Genomic DNA, 19,386 nt, shown 5'->3' with positions numbered 1-19,386 from the left:
AGGAAGTGGTTGGGCGGGGCGGGGGCAGCGCGCTTCCGGCCCAGCACTTCCGTGTCCAGGCGTTGCCATGGAGATGGCAGGTCCCAAGCCTGCTTCGCGTAGCCCCCGGTGTTGTCATGCCTTTGCCTCCCTGCCTCGAGGAGCCTGGGCGGCCCCGCCGCGGTGCTGCGGTGTCGGGTGAGGGCGGCTCCGGCTTCCTGGCCGCACGGGCATTGCCGCGTCCGTGGGCTCCTGGAGCTCCTGTTGACTATACCTGCCATCAGATCTACCCGCCGTCAAATCTCCCTGCCGTCCTACGCACCCCCCATCAACTCTACCTCCCGTCAGCTCTGATGCAACGCAGACCTCACACCCGAACCTGCCCCCGGTAAAGCAGGGGGACCGTCCGTGGCCTGGCTTCTGTATAACGTTGTCAATATAGGCTGAAGAGTGCCAGGTAGCGGGCCGTACCTTGCTAAAGACGAAGGCTAAACCCCCTACCAGTATGCACCAACCTGAAGAAAATGTTTAAAGACATCCCAGCTGAAAGATGGAAAGAAGTTGGAAGTTATCTGCAAGTTGGGGAGTGGGGGAAGCCCAGGCCTGATCCAGTGCTGCAGGAGAAGGGGTTTCGGCCAGGCCCCAACCCAGCTACATGGAGGAAACGAGGCCTGGCCTGGCCCTAGGGTTGCCAACTCTGAGTGAAGCTATTCAGGGAGACTTTTTTTCCCAACATAACATGATCCAGGGGACAGCAGGGCAGGCCCTACGAAGAGAGGCGATGGGACCTAAACCTGTTCAGCCTCCACAAGAGAAGGCTGAGGGGGGGCCTGGTGGCTGTCCATAAACTGGTCGGGGGGACGAGCAGGCAATGGGACAGTCCTTGTTCCCCTGAGCACTACCAAGTGTGACAAGGAATAACAGCCATAAGTTGGCTGAGAGCAGATTCAGACCTCACCCTGCCCTCACATGCCCCCAGCTCCAGCCACCTGGCTCCCTAGACATCAGAAGACGCTATTTCACTGTCAGGGTGGCTAGGATCTGTAACCAACTTCCAGCGATAGTGGTGCTTGCTCCTACCCTGGGGGTCTTCAAAAGGAGGCTAGACAACCACCTAGCTGGGGTCGTTTGGCCCCCATACTCTTTCCTGCCCATGGCAGGGGGTCGGACTAGATAATCTGCTCAGGTCCCTTCTGACCATGTCAACTATGAAATTATAATGTCATTAATTGTACTGTTCAACCCATTCACAGTATCAATCGCCCAGATTGCTTTTAATAGTCGCTGGGAGATCAGTGCTAATTCTGGTAGACTCCCAGCCAATCCAGGAGGGTTGGCAACCCTACCCAGCCCTGGTGTGGCCACGTATGGGGAGGGTTATATCCCAGCTCCCAGCCGCCCATGAAGCTTGGGGTCTTGGCAGCAGGGAAGGGTGGCAGTGCTGCCATTGCTCCCTGACTGCCAAATTTCCCAACTTGTGATGAGCCCTGCAGGCCTGAATGCAAGGCTCTGCAAGCTACTTTTGCCTCACAGGCTAGAGGTTCAGCACCCCTGTAGGGTTGCCACCTCTGTTTAAATCTATTTCAGGAGGTTTCATCACATGATGTAATAATATTAATGACATGAATACACTACGCAGCGTAGCATAGTAGACTAAAGGAACAACACCAACATGCCCACAAGAGACAACACCAACATGCCTGTGTGCTTGCACATATCAGTTACGGATTATGGCATGTAGACGTTATGTCAAGAAGACAAATGCACATTATTATTACGTTTTAAAAACCCATACGACTACTGTATAAATCGGATCCAACATTTAATATTTATTTTTATGAATGCCCTATCATTTGTCTCCCAGGCGACTCTCAGCAGTCTCCTGGAGATGTATATCTAATTCCTGAAGATGCCAGGACAGGCCTGGAGGGTTGGCAACCCTACACCCCTGTGCTAAGCAGTTGTAAGCAACGGTGACAAAAAGCAACATGGGAGAAAGAGGCTTGGTGACTGCTGGCTGACTTGAGAAAGATAATAAAAAACGCATAAATGAGAAAAAAAGGGGAAACAGCAGGGAGTCCACAGGGAGTCCGAAAACAGCAATTGAAAAACTTGAGAACAAAGGTAAAAGGTAAAAACTCACTCATGAGACAGAGATGACAGAACTGAAGTGCTGGCGCATAAGCTTGGCCAATGAAACAAGTAGAAACAAACACCCTGACACTGAGAGGGAAGAGTGGGCATGATACAGGGGGAACACAAGGATAAATTGACCTAGGGGAGACCCAGGGGAGTGTGAATCACGTACGGTGTCTACCTGTCAAGGACAAGCTGCACTGAGTTGCGCTGACTGTTCGTCAGTCCAGCGGGTGTGCTGTCGGAGACCAATAAACATTTTTGAGCTTTTGCCGCTGAACACAGATCTGAGTTGTGTTTTCTGCATTGCCTTTGGGATCTGGGGGGCGGCTTGCTAGCATCAGCTGTATGAAACACAGACCCCAGCAGTCTGTGTATCAAAAGTAACAGCAACCAGATACCACTCAACCCGAGAAAACACACTGCACGCCTCAGAAGAGCAAGCAGCAAGGCTGGCATTCAGGGAAACAGCCTCTGCAAGGGCTGAGGAGTCAGCTGGAGCAGTGTGTCAAATGTGTCAGCCCCATATGTTGGATGAGTGGCATGGGGCTGGCCCACAGGCCTAATGAGACCCTCAGTCCTGCCCTGCCTGCTAGATCCAGCATGCGGGGCTGGTGTGTGGGAGCCGTGGATGCCCTAGACGTGTGCAGTGGGCACCAGATCAGGTCCAGTCCATTGTGCACGGGTTGCAGGGCCAGTTCAAGATCCACGGGCAACACAGCAGCCTGGCCGGTAGGGCTTCGCAGGCTGGATTTGGCCGGCAGGCTGCCTCTTGGACACCCCAGATGTTGAGTTTGACAGCACCGCTCAGGCTTACATCTGGATCCATGTCAGGACCCAGGCCTTGCTCTCAGAACTGCTGCAGCCTCATGACATTCAGTGCATCTTTGGGGTGCCCCGAGGTGAAGCTTGTGTCCTGGCATGGTGTGATGTGCCACTCTGAATACTGTGCCCAGTGCTGGTCCCCACACTGCAAGGATGATGAGTGCTACAGAGGTGCTTTGGTACAAGGAGAGACTCAAGATGCCAGGCCACTTCAGTTTAGAAGAGACGCTTGAGCGGGGACAGGAGAAGCATTTACAACGTACTAAATGGTGAAGAGAAAGTCAATAGGGATTTATTACTGACTGTCTCTCACCAGACAAGAACGAGGGGGCACCACATGAAACAAGCAGGCAGTCAGTTTTAAACTAATGCAAGGAAGTTATTTTCCATCGGCTGTGGCATTAAAGGGTATGGCTCGTGGCCACCAGATGTGGTGGTAGCTGAGAGTTCAGCCAGATTGAGAAAGGGATGGGACACGTGTTTGGAGGAAAGGGGCATTAGTTGCTATTGAGCAGGGAGTGAGGGGCACGGCCTCTGAATCAGAACTTAAATGCTGGAGGCTGCAAAGGGGAGAGGAACAGGGGAAAAAACCCTGCTCAGACCCAGGCCACTCTCCCTTCCAGCCTCCACTGTCTGCCGCGGCATGACACAGACTGGGCAAGACAGACCTATGGTGCTGAGGAAATTAGCTGTGGTCATTGTGCAACCCTGGCACGGCTGTATGAGCACTTGTGGTGCTCTGGTATGGTGTCAGAGGACTGGACGAGGGCCAACGTGGTTCCCATCTTCAAAAAGGGGAGGAAGGAGGACCCAGGAACTGTAGGCCAGTTAGTCTTACCTCGATCCTGGGCAAGCTTTTAGAGAGAGTTATCCTGGCGCGTGTCCACGAGGGGCCGGGGGGGAGATCATGCTTAGGGGCAACCAACACAGGTACATTAGCGGCAGGTCCTGTCAGACCAACCTGGTGGCCTTCTATGACCAGGTCACCAAATCCTTAGACGCAGGGGGAGCAGTGGACATCGTCTTCCTGGACTTTCCGGGGGGCCTTCGACACTGTCTCTTACCCCATCCTCATTAAGAAACTGGGGGCTGTGGTGTCGACACCCACACAGTCAGATGTGTCGCCAACTGCCACATTTTCAACCTGGAAGGACGTGGGCAGTAGGGTCCCCCAGGGCTGTTCAACATCTTCATCAGTGACTTGGACGAGGGGGTAAAAAGCATCTGTTCAAATTTGCTGATGACACTAAGATGTGGGGGGATGTGGGCACACTAGAAGGGAGGAATAGGCTGCAATTGGACCTGGACAGGTTTCAGGGGTGGGCAGATGAGAACAGGATGGGATTCAACACCGACAATGCAAGGTGCTGCACCTGGGGAGGAAGAACCGGCACCACACCTACAGGCTGGGGAACTCCCTTCTCGTCAGGGCAGAGGCAGAAGAGGATCTGGGAGTCATCACTGATGCCACAACGAATATGGGCCGGCAGTGTGGGGACGCGGTCAGGAAGGCCACCCGCACCTTGTCGTGCATCCGCAGATGCATCTCGAGCAGGGCCAGGGAGGTGACCCTCCCCCTCTATGCGGCACTGGTCAGTCTGCAGCTCGAGGACTGCGTCCAGTTCTGGGCACCGCACTGCAGGAGGGATGTGGACAGCATGGAGAGGGTCCAGAGGAGGCCACTCGCATGGTCAGGGGCAGCAGGGCAGGCCCGACGAGGAGAGGCGATGGGACCTGAACCTGTTCAGCCTCCACAAGAGACGGCTGAGGGGGATCTAGTGACCTGTTACAAACTAGTCAGGGGGGACCAGCAGGCATTGGGGGAGTCACTGTTCCCCCGAGCACCGCCAGGAGTGACCAGGAATAACGGTCACAAGCTGGCGGAGGGGAGATTTAGGCTAGACGTCAGGAGGCGCGACTTCACGGTCAGGGCGGCTAGGATCTGGAACCAGCTTCCAAGAGAGGTGGTGCTGGCTCCTACCCTGGGGGGCTTTAAGAGGAGGTTAGATGGACACCTTGCTGGAGTCGTTTGACCCCAGTACTCTTTCCTGTCATGGCAGGGGGTCGGACTTGATGATCTGCTCAGGTCCCTTCCGACCTGACCAAGTATGAAACTATGAAAGTAAATGGCAGTTCTTATGTGACAATGCAGGCACCCCAGTTTTATCCTGAAGGCCAGCCGTGGCAATAGTGATTCCACCCCCGACCCAACTGAGAGTAACTCTCTCCCCATCAGATTAAGGTCCCAGAGCTCTCTGTCCAAGTCAATTTTAAGACGGATCTTTTCCTCTGCAGACCAGGTAGATGGAAACCAGCCTCATTGCAGTATAAGATTCAGCATCTTCTATTGGCGAAGTGCCGCACAATTAACTAGTTCAGCTCCTTTTAATGGTATAACATCCCTGATCCATGTAAGACCCCTTTCAAGACTCCTTCCTGCCGTGCTGTCAATGGCAAATCAGGCTGGCTGCATAAAACACCCTTCTTTGTTTTTCCCCTTCCCAGCCCCTGCCTCCGGTGTCTGGGTTTAGACGTGGCGCTCCCTGGTGCAAAGACTCTCACCCTCTTCAGAGTGTCTGGAAGCTGCCTACCACTCGCTGGACTCTAGTGTAAATAAACCAATTATCCGCCCCCCACGGAGAGGGAAGTCTCAGTAGAAGCCAGCAGTCATCCAGGAAGTTATTGATTGCCGATGTGGCCCTGTGATGTTTGCGGTGGCTGCAGAGAGAGAATATAGGTCCTTCTGCCCCTCCTGTTCAGGCCTCACCCACTGGAGCCGAAACAAGCGCTGGCCTTTGGAGAGAAGCTTTGCAGAGACCCAAAGGGCAGGCAGGTTGCCTGAGTGTGGTGATTTTCACTCGGCACCCCGGGGAAGCAGGAAATCCTTTTAAGGGTGTCGCAGGGTGCTGTGCCATATTAGCACCGGTAGGTGTGCCGACACCTGCACGATTCAGATCTAAACCCAGAATCCAGTGACACAAGCAGTCTCTGAGTTGTGTGCAAAAGGAGAATTTCTCTTGTTCTTTTTCCATAGTCAGGAAACAAGTGAAAGCAAAGTGCTGGGGGGTGGGCGCGTGGGACCCTGGAGTCTGCAGGGGTCGAGGACCAGTGCTGTAGTGCTCTGGGGGCTCTCACAGTCTCCTCCTCAAGCAGTGCTGACACGGGGAATCGTTCTGATCATCCACGAGGACAGTGACACACACAAGTTGCCCTCACCAGGCGATCGGTGCGTGTAAGAGCTCTCCGTTATGGGACAAGCTTGTCATCATCTCCGTGGTATGGCAAAGACCGGGCCCGAGTTGAAGACCACGCTCAAGGCTGCAGAGCTGATCTGGGAAGCAGCACATGACCATACGGTCAGGAGACAGAAGGATTTCTCTTGGAACAAGGGATGCCTTCTCATGCCGACAGAGAGAACTTGGGGCACCGTCTGAGAAGATCTTTTTCCCCCAGTGTGTCGTTAAAGAGTGGGACTTGTGGCCACCAGATGCGGTGGAAGCTGAGAGTGCAGCCAGATTCACAAAGGGTTGGACAGATGCTTGGGGGAAAGGGGCATCAGTCGCTATTGAGCAGGGAGTGAGGGGCACGGCATCTGCATCCGAGCTTCCTAGACTTTCAATGCAGGCTACAAGGGAGAGAGGAACGGGGAAATACCCTGCTCGGACCCAGTCCATCTCCCTGCCAGCCTCCACTCTCTGCTGGCGTGTGACAAAGGAGACGGGGCAAGAAGGACCTAGGGGTCTGAGCAGATCAATGGCAATTCTGATGTCCTTATATGTTGTTAAGACAGAGGGGTGCGATTTTCATAGATGTCATAGACATTAGGGCTGGAAGGGACCTCGGGAGATCATCGAGTCCAGCCCCTGCCCAAAGGGCAGGAAGTCAGCTGGGGTCATAGGATCCCAATTATTATGGACAATAAATCTAACAACACTCCCCGCCTGGTGATATTACAGTTAACGCCGTCATTTTCATACCAACTCTGTCCCGAAAATGCTCAGGGGAGACACCAGTGAGATCACCTGTGGGCAAGGCATTTTGCATGGTGAATAGATGAAAGCGTCCAGGCCCACGTCCACAGCGGTGACAGCGCACAAGAGCCCATCTCCGCAGCATCACTGGAGTGAAGCTGCGTGACGGCAAGTGAGAACCAGGCAACTGTGACCCGTGAGCCTCTGCTTCTGCAGCCTGGGAGCTGCGAGACCTTCATTGTGAAGGACATCCAGGCGATGCCCCTGCGGCGCACGTGGCCCCCGCAGCAGAGGGAGCGTAATGAAGCCAGGGGAGGGGAACCGGCTTCTTTTCGGGAGATGTGAGGCGGATCTCAAAGCTGAACGCAAGCGGTTCAAGCTGATCAATGCTGATTTGCACTGTAGAAAGAGGCACCTTCCTGTGCGAGGGCCTCACGCACCTGATGGATCGATGCGCACTTCTTTCCGGCACCGTGTGGCAGGGAAGAGCCACTCAGACGCATTAAACCCCCTGATCGAGCCATCGGTTCTGCCTGCAAGGGGCCTTTGAACGCAGCGAGGCAGCCGGGGGCTTCTCCCCAGGCTCTGGGCCCGCCACGTCGCCTCTCCACCCCATCGATCCCACGGGCACTGATGATTAAAACAAGGAGGCGCTAATGAATTCAGCCGCAGTCCCAAACTGCTAATTGGCATCTGAATTACTGCAGTCCCCAAGTGGGGAGCCCTCACAGTGGCTGTATTCACAGGCCGGCAAACTTGTGCAGAGACTCTCCAAACTTTAGCAGGACCGAGATGGCTGCTGTCAGCGGGCGAGCGGGGAAACTCGGGCCAGGGCTCCCAGCATATTGTCCCCAGGGGCTGTGGGCTCCTCAGTGCCCGGCTCTGCTCCTGTCTGTGCATCAGACCCTGGGACTCCATTCTGGCTGCTTTCAGCTCCAGGGAGACCCCAAGGGATTGCAGCCTGGTCTTCCAATCTGCAGCCCCCTCCGCCCCAGCCCTACCGATGCCCCTCACTCCCGACAGGCAGCTCACCTCCGCCCCACTCCAGCCTGTCTGCCCCCCGGCTGGATCCCTTGGCCCAGAGGCTTTGGATGCTGTGGCCCAGTCCAATCAATGCAGTCACTGCTGCAGCAAGCAGGGGTGGGGGGGTGGGGGCGGGCAATTCAAAGCTCCAGGTGGGATGGGGGGTGCAGATCCAGCTGCCAAGCAGCAGAGCAGCCCCCTTTCAGCCCCCTGGGAAATCAGCCGGAGCCAGGAAACGGCACACACCAGTCGCCATGGACATGGACTGATGCCACGGGCTGTGGCACCCGCTCCTCTCCTAGCTCACAGCCTGGCCTCTGCCCCTCTACACCTCCATGGGCCTGGGCTGCTCTGGGGCAGCTGGATCCAGGGGAGGCCCCACAGGCACCCTGGTGTGCACACGCAAACATGCATGCACACATGTGAGGGTGCCCCTCACTCCTGACCTGCAGACCCTTGTCCCCCACAAGCCTTGCTGGTGCCCCTCATTCCTGACCTGCAGCCCCCAGCTCAGCCAGCACCCCTTGCTCTTGACATGTGCCCCCTGCTTAAACAAGCCTACACATGCACATGCTTATACACTCACACACACGGAGCCCTCCCTTGTTCCTCTGAATGCACACATGTAGCCATGCACACATACACACACAAACAGGCACATGCTTGTCATGTATGTACCCAGGCAGCACCCCATGTGCACCCCCCTGCAAAGGAACACGCGTGTCCCCCAGATGCATGCTGTTTGCTCTTGCCTCCTGTGGCGGGTGTCCTGGCCAGTATAAGGTCCCTGCAAAGGCATGTACATGCACATACCCAGCCCCATCTCGTGATACATGCATGCACATGGGCCTCTGCACACACCCACCCCATCCCATCCCACGGTGCGCACACACACACAAATGTGCCTGTCTGCATACATCCAGCCCTGTCCCGTAGAAACATACACACACCCAGCCCCACCCTGACAGTCCAGTCTGCACTAGACCCTTCCCGGCTGTGCCCCAGATCAGGAGCAGCCCCCCCAAGCTCGTGGCCTCTTCCGCCCCAGCCTCTGCTGTGCCCCAGGCTTGGGCCTTGCAACCGGAAGGAGACAGCCCATGTCCACCCTCCAACCCTTCCCAGCCTGGGCTTGGCCCTGGGGCGCGCTGCCCTCCACCTTCGACTCCCGACCCCCATGCCTGTAGGGCTCCAGCAGCTTTACCTACCCCCCTTTCGGGTGGAGGGCACACGGTCCCATTTCCATACCCCTGGCCAGGGCCAGCCTCCCTGCCCGATCAGCTCTTTCCAGCGGCCTCTGCTCCCTGCCAGCATACCCGCATGTGAACTAACCCGGCAGCTAGCACAGGGCAGGCCCCGCCACGCGATGAAGCCCCCGACCGTCCGAGCCTAGGGAACAGCCGTGGAGCTGCAGGGCCCATGTAACTTCGTTAGCCCAATTAAAAGCCCATTTTGGGCTCTCCCTTCCCTGCAGGCCCCAGGGGCCCTGCCATGCCGCATGTCCAGGCTAGCTGGAGCAGGGAGCCAGGGGTCGTGGTCATGAGCTCCAGAAGGGCAGGGGCTGTGCTGGGCTCTTGTGCCACGGTGCTCCATACCAGCCAAGCTCCAGGGTCAGCTGAGAGCAGGGGATGGGGGCAAGCAGCCAGCCCTGCCCTGCCGTGCCAAGGCTCCCAGCGGGCACCCCCAGGCAGGAGGCGGCTGGATGCAGTGAGCGGCAAAGTCTGTCCCTGCACCTGCGGCCGGCTCTGGGCCTGTGTGGGTGTGCACATGCCCAGGGATGCGTGTGCCTGCGTGTGCAGAGGGGTGGGAGTATGTGTGTGTGCACAGATGGGCTGGTGTGTGTGAGTGTGTGTAGAAAGATCAGTGTGTGTGCGCACGTGGGGAAGAAACAAGGTGTGTGAAGAGGGTTGGGGGGTGTGCGCGTGTATGTGCACTTGCAGAGGGGCCAGTGTGTGTGTATGTGCAGTGGTTGGGGTGCCCATGCATGTGTATGCAGTGATCCGTGTGTGTGTGCATGGAGGAAACTGTGTATGCGTGTGCAGAGGCGCCCGCATGGGCGTGGAGAGGGGCCAGGGTGTGCATGTGCACGCGCGTGTAAGCACGCGGAGGAGCCAGTGTGCGCCAGAGGCTGGGCCGAGGAGCGTCGGGCCGAGCTGAGCCGCAGCTGCTCTCCCCCGGCCTGCATTTCCCCAGATCCGGGGGGGACAGGCATGAGCGGGCCACCCCCGCCCTCACGCCCCGAGAAGTGGGAGGGCATCACGGGTAAGGAGCACAGGCAAGGGGCATTGTGGGTAAGAGGTGAGAGCAGGGGGCTGGTAGGGACGAGACGAGAGCAAGGCATTATGGGTAAGGAGCACGGGCAGAGAGCATTGTGGGTAAGAGGTGAGAGCAGGGGGCTGGTAGGGACGAGACGAGAGCAAGGCATTATGGGTAAGGAGCATGGGCAGAGGGCATTGTGGGTAAAGAGTGAGAACAGGAGCATTGTGGGTAGGGAGCAAGGGCAGAGGGCATTGTGGGTAAAGAGAACAGGAGCATTGTGGGTAAGGAGCAAGGGCAGAGGGCATTGTGGATAAAGCGTGAGAACAGGAGCATCATGGGTAGGGAGCAAGGGCAGAGGGCATTGTGGGTAAAGAGTGAGAACAGGAGCATCGTGGGTAAGGAGCAAGGGCGGAGGGCATTGTGGGTAAGGGACACAAGCAGGGGGCATTGTGGGTAAGGAGTGAGAGCAGGGGCTTGTGGGTGGGAGGCGAGAGCAAGGCATTATGGGTAAGGAGCAAGAGCAGGGGCCCAGCCCGGCAGACACAGGCGGCGCAGGGCACGTCGGAGAAAAGCAGCATCTTTATTGCGCGAGCGCGCAGGAGCGCGGCGCTGCCGCAGGGGTATCACGGGTCCTTCGTGCCCCCCAAGCCCCCATCCCGGGCTCCCAGACCCGCTCCCGGAGGAGGAAGGACCTAGCCCAGGAAAGGAGCAGGGGAGCAGCCTGCCCAGACAGCGCCTCCAACCAGCCTAGCAGCGGGTGGACGGACGCCCGGGCAGACGCCAGCGAGATCCTCCTGCCCCCTCCTCCGTGGGCTGCGGCTCCGCCGCTTCCCGGATGCGTCCGATCTTTGGTACCGGCTGTAAATGGAGCTCTCCCACCCCCCTCCCCGGCTCAGTCCGGTCTCCAGGTGAGTAGCGTGGTGCCCTCGAAGTCCACGGCTTTGGCCCATGCCCCCTGCCAGGCAACGCGTGGCTGAGTCCAGCTGCCCCCAGACCCACCCTGGGAGGTTGCGGTGGGCTCCACCTGCTTCACAGGGCAAGGCCGCAGGGGAGCAGGGTCCTCGTCCATCTTTGGTCGGCATCAGGGAGTACTTTAGCTTCTTCTCTGAACGTTCAGGAACATGCAGAGGGGATCGGGCCGGACAGCTCAGGGCATCGGAGCCAGCCCCACCGGGGACAACACCGGTGACGCAGACAGGAGTCAGCTCCCCACAGCCCCCGGCCCCTGCCCACCCAGGGGCTGGCACCAAGACCCGCTGCAGGATGAGGTAGACGTGAGGTCTGTGCTGCTCGGTCCCTTCTTTGGTACCTTGGGGATCTGCCCCCACGCAGCTGGGCCAAGCTAGGATGGCTGGGGGCTGGTGCCGGGTTAGCGGGTAGAGGTAGAGCCAGATGCCCCCCCGGCGCCTGCGGTGAGGTATTTGGCAATCTTGGCATCGGGAAGGGGAGTGCCGAGGCGGGGTATGCCCTGGGCTACAGCAGGGCGGGGGCAGGAATTCAGGAACCCTCTACTGCCCTTAGGACCTCCCCCCTGCAGTCAACCCACTAGGCCCCGCCCCTTACATCCCCAGGCTCCACCCCCTGCACAGCTCACTTGGCCCCACCCCTTGCACCCCCAGGCTCCACCCCCTGCACCAGTTCACTAGGCCTCACCCCCTTGCGTTCAATCCACAAGGCCCTGCCCCTTAACCCCCAGGCTCCACCCCTTGCTCCATTCAGTAGGCCCCACCCCTCACCTCCCCCCCAGGCTCCATCCCCCACATGCATTCAACCCACTAGGCCCCACCCCTCCCATAGGCTCCGCCCTCCACATACAGCCCTCTGGACCCAGGCCAGTGTAGGCTCCACCCTCCACCAGACCCCGCCCCTTCCCAGTCTCCAGCACCCACAGAGGTACCCCCGCCCTTGGGGGGACGGGTGGAGGGAGAACAGCCAGGCCCAGCCCAGCCCAGATCCCTCTCTTGCATGCACAACTCCGTCCCCTGTCTGCTGCCCTTCCTCTTCCTCTCGCCCCGGCTCTGCCCTGGCTACCATCCGTGTTGGCTTCCCCGGGGGTGATGGGGGGTTGGGGGTCATGGGGCACCACGTGAGAGCATGTGTGTAATGGGGGGATAGTGTGTGTGCTCGACTGTAGCAAGAGCAAGTGCATGCGCGCGATGGAGGGCAGCGTGTGAGTTCACGTATGTAACGGATTGTGTGCATGCATGGACAGAACAGCAAGTGCGTATGTGTGATGGGGGTGTTGTACAAGTGCTTGGATGTACTGGGGATATGACAGGAGCAAGTGCAACACGTACTGAGGGGGTGTTGTGTGAGCACACATCTGTTACATGGAAGGCATCGCGCATGCCTAGATGGTGCTGTGCACATGTGCGTGTGTGTGAGAGGGCTAGCACCCTGTGTGAGAGCGGGGGAAATGGGGTGAGTGTGACAGGGAGGGAGGTGTGTGTGTGTGCATGTGTGTGTGTGAGGTGGGGGGGTGTGCCTGCACCAGAGAGGTCATTGTGTGTTTGCATGTGTGACAGGCGGGGGAGGACAGCATGCGTGTGACAGGGGCTGGTAAGGGGATTATATGTGTGGGCATCATGGTGAAGAGACTGCATGTGCGTAACACCTTGTGCATGAGTGTGTGTGTGTGTTCGCGTGCGTGCATGCAGGGGAGGACACTGGGCAGGGGTGCGACAGTGAGGACAGAGGGTGTGCATGATCATGCCCTGTGGGGAGGCGTGGCACACAACAAGCCTGGCCATCACACGAGCGTGCAAGGGCAGCCCAGGAGCTTCTCACGGGGTGGAAGGGCACACGTGTGCCATGCAGGGCACAGGTGTGTGGCTCCCTCCACCCCACTATGCCTCAGCTCAGTCCTCAAGCAGCCGAAGCCACCGCCAGCCCTGACCTGGCCCCGGGCAGTGGACACAGAGCCCCCAGCCTGGCACCAGGCCTCCAGCCCAGGTAGGTGGGGAAGGAGGTGGCAGAGGAGAGTGGGTGAAGGCAGCAGCCTGGCAAGCAGCCACGGTGTCCCCGCAGCAGGGCGGCAGCAGGTGCTCCACCGGCACAGCTCAGGGGTGCTTCGTCCTCAGGTGCGAGGGAGGATGGGGGCTGGGGGCTGGGGCTGGCGGTCCCCCCCGCGTTCACGGCGAGGTGCTGGCGGGAGTGTGGCTGTGGGAAGAGGTTGACAGCAGCTGGTTCTGGGAGGGTGCTGGGCTCGCTTGCCCATGGGTGTTGCCCCCACCGGCGCTGCTGGGGGCTCCGGGCACCGCTGGCCGGCGGGCGAACAGGACACCTGCGGACAAACACATGGGTTATGGCAGCCCTGGCATGGCCCCACGGTGCAGCTTCAGGTCCCTGAGCAGGGAACCCCTCTGCATGTCCTCCCCACCAGCCCTGTCCTACCCCCCAGCTCACCCCACCTAGGCCTGGTGCTTGGGGAAGGGGTGCAGGGCCGTGGGGCGGATGCAGGGGTTGTTTATCCAGCCTGACCTTTGCAGGGAGTTAAATATTTAACTGCTGTCAGAGCCAGTGTCAGGATTTAATTGGGACAGCTCAGCGGGGTGGGGAGGCAGCTGCGGGGGGCCGCGGGGTGACCCACTTAGCCCAGATGAGAAACACATATGCACACACCACACACTTGCACACAAACATACACACATGTATATGCACATGCATGCACACACACACTGGTAAGCACACATGTGCCTACACATGTGCGCACACACACATGCCCTTAGATATACGTACATGTACACAGGTACATACATATGCACACACATGCGCACATGTGCACACATGCATATGCATACACACAGCCATATGCGCATACATATGTACACACAGCAGTATGCATGCACACACAAACATGCATGCACACACAGTACACGTGCACACGAATAAGTATGTGCACACACAAAGCATGCATGCACACACATGCATCCATGTGCACACACACGCACAGACACAGGGATCCTTCCTCCCCTCTGCCTCCCCTGGGCTCACTCACCTCCCCCCAGATGACCACAGACCTCAGCCCATGCGCTCACCCGCCCCACTGTGGGGCCTGTGGGCCCACGGGCCCGGCTTACATCACTGGCAGGGGCCCCTGGGCTGGCTCAGGCTCTGAGCTGGGCACACACTGCAGCTTGGCCAGCCCAGAACGGGCCAAGCCCCTGGAGCCTGGAGCTGCGGTTCAAAAAGCTGTAGCAGCCAGGCACAGCAGCTCCTTGTGCAGCCCCAGGGTCACACACTTGGGTTCGTGCCCCCTCCCCAACACTCAGCAGCCGCTGGGGTCTCCAGAGCCCCCCCAGGGAGAGGCATGGTGCTGCCCAGTTCAGCTCAGCTCAGCCCACCCACCCCACCCAGGACCAGTCCAGGACTGGCACCCCCTGCTGCTGGCTGAGACGGTGCCTTGGCAGCACCGCCGTCCCCAAACAGACGGAAGGGAGGGGCAGAAAAGACACCCCCACCTGCCCGTCCACCCACCCCGGCTCCCAGGAGCAGCCGCATCCCGGGCGTCCCAGTGCCTCCAACACCCCAGACCCCCCCGACACGGAGCCAAGCCCGGTGCTGGGCTCCCAGCGCGCGGCCCCCTGCCCCTTGCCCCCGCCCCGGCGCTCTCAGCCCTGCCACTTCATTACAATGGATTTTATAGTAAAGACATCAGCTCGCAGGAAGGACTCGCCGGCCCGGCAGTGGCTATAACTTATTGGATTTCCCAGCCGCAATTACACGGCCCAAGCAGCCCTTCTATTTACCTGTGTAGACAACTCCATTTATTTCTATTGACATGTTGATGCTGCTAATACCTGTGGTGGACAGGTTCAATGCGGTCTCCTGTCTGTCATCTGCGGAGGGGGAGGAAATACCGATATGAGCACGGAGAGAAACAGAGACGAGATGGGGGAGCGCCGGAGGGAAGGGCCCCGGCCCCACGGCCTGTTGTGAGGCTGGGTGGGTCTTGCAGCGGGATTAACATGGCCCAGAAGGGGCAGGCCACGAGCGTGTCATTGCACACGACCTTCCATCTGTCCCTCTTCTCTGCTGGCCACGCATGCCCTCTATGTACCCCCCGGCCTCCCACCTCTTCACAGCGGCTCTCAGTCCCCCGTTCATCTGCAGATGTGCTGTGGTCTGTTTGTCTGTCCACCTCTTCCTGTGCCCTCCTCCGCGGGCGTAGAGCAAACGCCCCTGATGGGGCTGGAAGAGAGCTCCAGTCCGACCCCTGCCTGAGGCGGGATCAGCCCTGTCCAAACTAAATCCATTAACTAAACCCTTGGGAAAACTACCATCAACCCTGACACCTGCAGTGTTTCTCCAGCTCCTGGGACGTCGCAGCGGTGGGTCTCAGCAGGGGTCCTGCAGCACCCCAGGGTGCCGCGAGATCCTTTTAAGGGTGCCGTGCAGATTGGGTGTGCAACCAGCTGCCTGGGAGTCACACCCGGAGATTGACCATAGGAATACCGTGTCACGGGCATCTTCCCCGTTGTGGGCTTGCTGGGTGTTGGCCATGGAAGAACGGTCCCAGGGGTTTTCCATAGTCGAGAAGGGAGGGACGAGTGGGAGCTGGCACTGTCTGAGGCTGGCAAGGGGGCCGGAGTCTAGAAAGGTTGAGACTGTCGGGGTTTTGCCTTCCTCTGCAGCGGGGGCACGGCCTCCGCCTGGGACCTCTGGAGCATCTGTTAGCAACCCTTTGCAGCAGCAGGACGTTGGCCACCGCGGACCCCCAGCTTCCCCTGCGGCAGAGTTGGGGGTGATGCCTGGGGCTGCGTCGGGTGCCGGTGGTTTTGCTAAGAGGTTGGACAACGGGTTTGTCTGGGCTGGTTTGGACAGGCAGGGGCTGGACACAATGACCTCGGAGCTCTCTTCCCATCTGGCCCCTCTAGAATTTTATGAGCTGTTGGTGGAGGGGCCGTGCAAGACGGGGGGATGGGGAAGCAGAAGGAGGAAAAGGGGGGATATAAATGGAGGGCAAGGAAAAAGCTGCTCTAATCCACCTGTCGCACTGTGCCCACCTGCTCAGGAGACATCCTCCTGGGAGGTGCTGTGTACAAGTGCCCTGCCTGGTCACTGTAGGTGGTGCAACAGTAAGCAGCCCCATCTCCCCCAGCGCAGAGCAACATGCAGCAGAGGCACCAGCACCTGGAGCATCCTGGGGTCTCCCAGGCACCGGCCAGGCCCAACCCTGCTCAGCTGCAAGGCTGTGGGCAGCGCCCGCGCCCCGGGGTGCCCCGTAAGGCCCCGATGCGCCCGCCTTGCGGCAGGTACCTCGGCTGCCGATCTTGACGCTCATGGGGAGCTGGGAGGCCATGGCCAGGAGGTTCTGCTGCAGGGCATGCTGCACCAGCCGCTGCTGCTCCTCTGCCATCAGCGCCATCTTCTTCTCCGGGGGCTCCCCCGTCTCCAGCTTCTCCCGCAGCTGCTCCAGCGCCGCGGCCTGGGAGGCGGCTGCCAGGTGGTGCCCCGCCAGGCTCACGGGGATGGCGAGGCGCCCAGGCACCGCCGCGGACAGCAGGCCATCTTCTGCTGGGATGAGGCAGGGCGGAGGTTCAGGGTGGCACCCTATACCCCCAGGTAAAGCCCCCGGAGCTGGGCAGGGGGATGGGAGCACCGGGCACAGAAGCTCTTGGGACTCAGATGCCACGGGGTGGGCATCTCAGCCTCCCTCTACCATATTGCCCTCTCTGGGTGGCCGTACGGACAGCACGGGCCAGGTGTACCCTGGGGGCAAGCCCCTCTGGGCAGCCCACATGCAGCAGTACCCAGGGCTTCCAGCTCTCAGCCCCGGAGAAGCGGGACCTGCCCCCCTCCCCACCCACCTTTCTTGATGGCGTGCACCTGGGCGAGCTGGCTGCAGCCGTGGGTAGCGAGGGCGAGGGCAGGCACGGAGCCCTTGGGGGAGGCCAGCATGGCCGGCGTGCCCACGGGCGAGTAGCTGAAGAGCGCGGCGCTGAAGCTCTGCCGCCGGCCCTCCCGCCGGTTGCTGTCGATGGCAGCCTGGAGCTCGCCTGGGGAGCTGAGCGCTCGCTTCTCACACTCGTAGGGGTACAGGTACTTCATGTACCTACGGGGGCACGGAGGTGTGAGTGAGACGGGGAAGCGGGGACTCACTGCCATGCACATGCATACAGACACATGCATGGATATACATGTACCCACACCTGCTCACGTGTGCACACATATGCATATGCACACATGCATGCACACACATGCACACACGTACATGCACACATTCATACACGCATGCACCCAAACACAAATGTGCATCCATGCAAATGTGCACAAGCAGGCATGCACACATGCTAGTGCACATGCATGCATGCACACGCAGGCACATACATGCCTAAGAATGACCAACTCAGCCCAAGCTCTGGGCTGAGGATCGTGATGCCCAGGTGCCCCCGCCTGGGCTCAGGGGAGCAGGGCTGTAGCAGCGCTCCCCTTCATTCCTGCACAGCGGTAGTGCCCGGAGAACCCGCTCAGTAGGGAGGCGCCCCTGTGCTAGGCGCTGTACAGCCCAGGCTGCAGCCCAGCAGGGGCAGAGCTGAGGGCATGCTGGCAGCCCTCGCGGTCACGATGGAGCCACCCCGTTCTCTTAATACGGTGCCCGAGCACAGCCATGTCCAGGAGCGAGCGGGCAGCAGGAGCCGTGCCCAGGGTTCATGAGCCCCCCGCCCCTACCCCCCAGCTGGGCAGCTCACTGGGTGCGCAGGGTGAAGGCGGCGCTGGTGATGGAGGTGGGCAGGTTGAGGCCTTTGGTGATCTCCCTCCAGATCTTCTTGTTGATCACCTCCACCAGGCCGCCCTTGTCGGTCACCAGCCGGTACAGCGTGTACAGGTCCAGCACCTGCTTGGCCATGATGGGGATGCGGTTCACGGGCGTCCCTGGGAGACACGGGGGGAGAGAGCGTGGCGTGGGGTGAGGGGCATGAAGGCAAGAACCAGCCGGGGACTCAGCTCCTGCTCAGCAGTACGGGGTCTAGGACACACAGCAGGGTGCTCTGCTGTGTCCCCACACACAGCCGTGGCCGCGCACCCACCCCGGGTCACCGGGGGCAGCTGCTGGCGCCTGGGACGCTGGCCCACGGCGGCGGAGCGTGAGCGCACGGGCTGTGTCGTGGTGGAGGAGGCACACGTTACGGTGCCGTGTGTGTGTGTGGCGCTGCATTGGAGGGAGTGGGTGTGTTGTGTTGTAGAGAGCACACGGGTGTTGTGCTATGTTGGAGGCAGCGTGTGTGTTGCATCGCAATGTGTGTGTTGTGCTGCGGGGAGCATGGTGTGTTACTGTGTGTGTTGTGTTGGGCTGCAAAGAAGGCAGGTGCGCTGTGTGGCGCTGTCAGGGAGCATATGCGGTGCGTTGCATTGTGTTGTTCTGTATGGGAGGGAGCTTGTGTGCTGTGTTGTTCTGTACTGGGGGAAAGGCAGGCGTGTTGTGTTGTGTTGTGAGGTGCCGCGTGGGGGAGAAGGCGGGTGTGCCGTGTTGCATTGTGCTGTGCTGTGCTGGAGGGAAGGAGTGCGTTGTGGTGTAGGGAGCGTGTGTGTTGTGTTGGTGAAAAGGCAGGGGAGTTGTGTTGCATTATGCTGTGCGGTGTTGTGCCAGAGGGAGTGTGTTGTGTTGTGCAGAGCTCATGTGTGTTCACAGGCGCAGAACAGCTGAGGCGGGCAGGGAACCCGGCCCCAGGCCTGCACCCACCCCGGGGAAGCCCCACGGGGCTGGAGGTGCAGCAGGGTGCAGGGTGCATGGGCATCGAGGAGCAACTGGGGTGGCACAGCCCTCGGGGACCCCTCAGCCAGCCTGGCCTGGCGCCCCAGGGCCCCCCGGGCCGTCCCGCCAGCCCCGAGCCGGCAAGCGGGGCCGTGCAGGGGCATCCAGGGGCCAGGCTGGACGGAGCAGCTGGGGCCCCCACATGTCCCTCGCCAGCAGGGCCACGCCAGCAGGCACTGAGCCCGGGCCCGGGGTGGAGGGTCCTCCATGGGGCTGGCGCAGGCAGCAGCGGGACGCTGAGCGCCGGATGCCTGCCCCCCCGCGACAGGCAGCCAGCAAACCCTGGCGCCTCGGCTGCTGGAGGCCAGGCCGCGCCGCCTCGCTCGGAGCCCCCGGGCGGGCGCTAACGAGGGCCGCGCCGATCGCCTTCCCCGGCCTGCTGCCCCCCCACGTCCCCCGCGGCTGAGATCAATTCCAATAATCCTGCGGCATCGACAGCGC

The 19,386-nt window shown here is 60.0% G+C and overlaps 1 protein-coding gene across 1 annotated transcript in view; it reads right to left on the bottom strand.

Annotated features, from left to right (window-relative positions):
• Nucleotides 1–11,966: 11,966 nt before the first annotated feature.
• The window catches only part of ARID3C (AT-rich interaction domain 3C), a 43,270-nt gene continuing 35,850 nt past the window's right edge, over nt 11,967–19,386 (bottom strand). Inside the window, exons 3-7 of the mRNA XM_090037558.1 lie at nt 17,882–18,065; nt 17,000–17,244; nt 16,449–16,706; nt 14,939–15,028; nt 11,967–13,473 (exon numbers count right to left, since the gene is read on the bottom strand). Coding sequence (XP_089893684.1) covers nt 13,322–13,473; nt 14,939–15,028; nt 16,449–16,706; nt 17,000–17,244; nt 17,882–18,065 — 929 coding nt within the window. The 3' untranslated portion in view covers nt 11,967–13,321. The remainder of the gene's footprint in view (nt 13,474–14,938; nt 15,029–16,448; nt 16,707–16,999; nt 17,245–17,881; nt 18,066–19,386) is intronic.

Source organism: Crocodylus siamensis, chromosome 3 (assembly GCF_052110815.1).
Source record: "Crocodylus siamensis isolate JL-2025a chromosome 3, ASM5211081v1, whole genome shotgun sequence".
NCBI lineage: Eukaryota > Metazoa > Chordata > Crocodylia > Crocodylidae > Crocodylus > Crocodylus siamensis.
The sequence above is the reverse complement of the archived record's forward strand: the minus strand, read 5'-3'. Positions and strand labels throughout refer to the sequence as shown.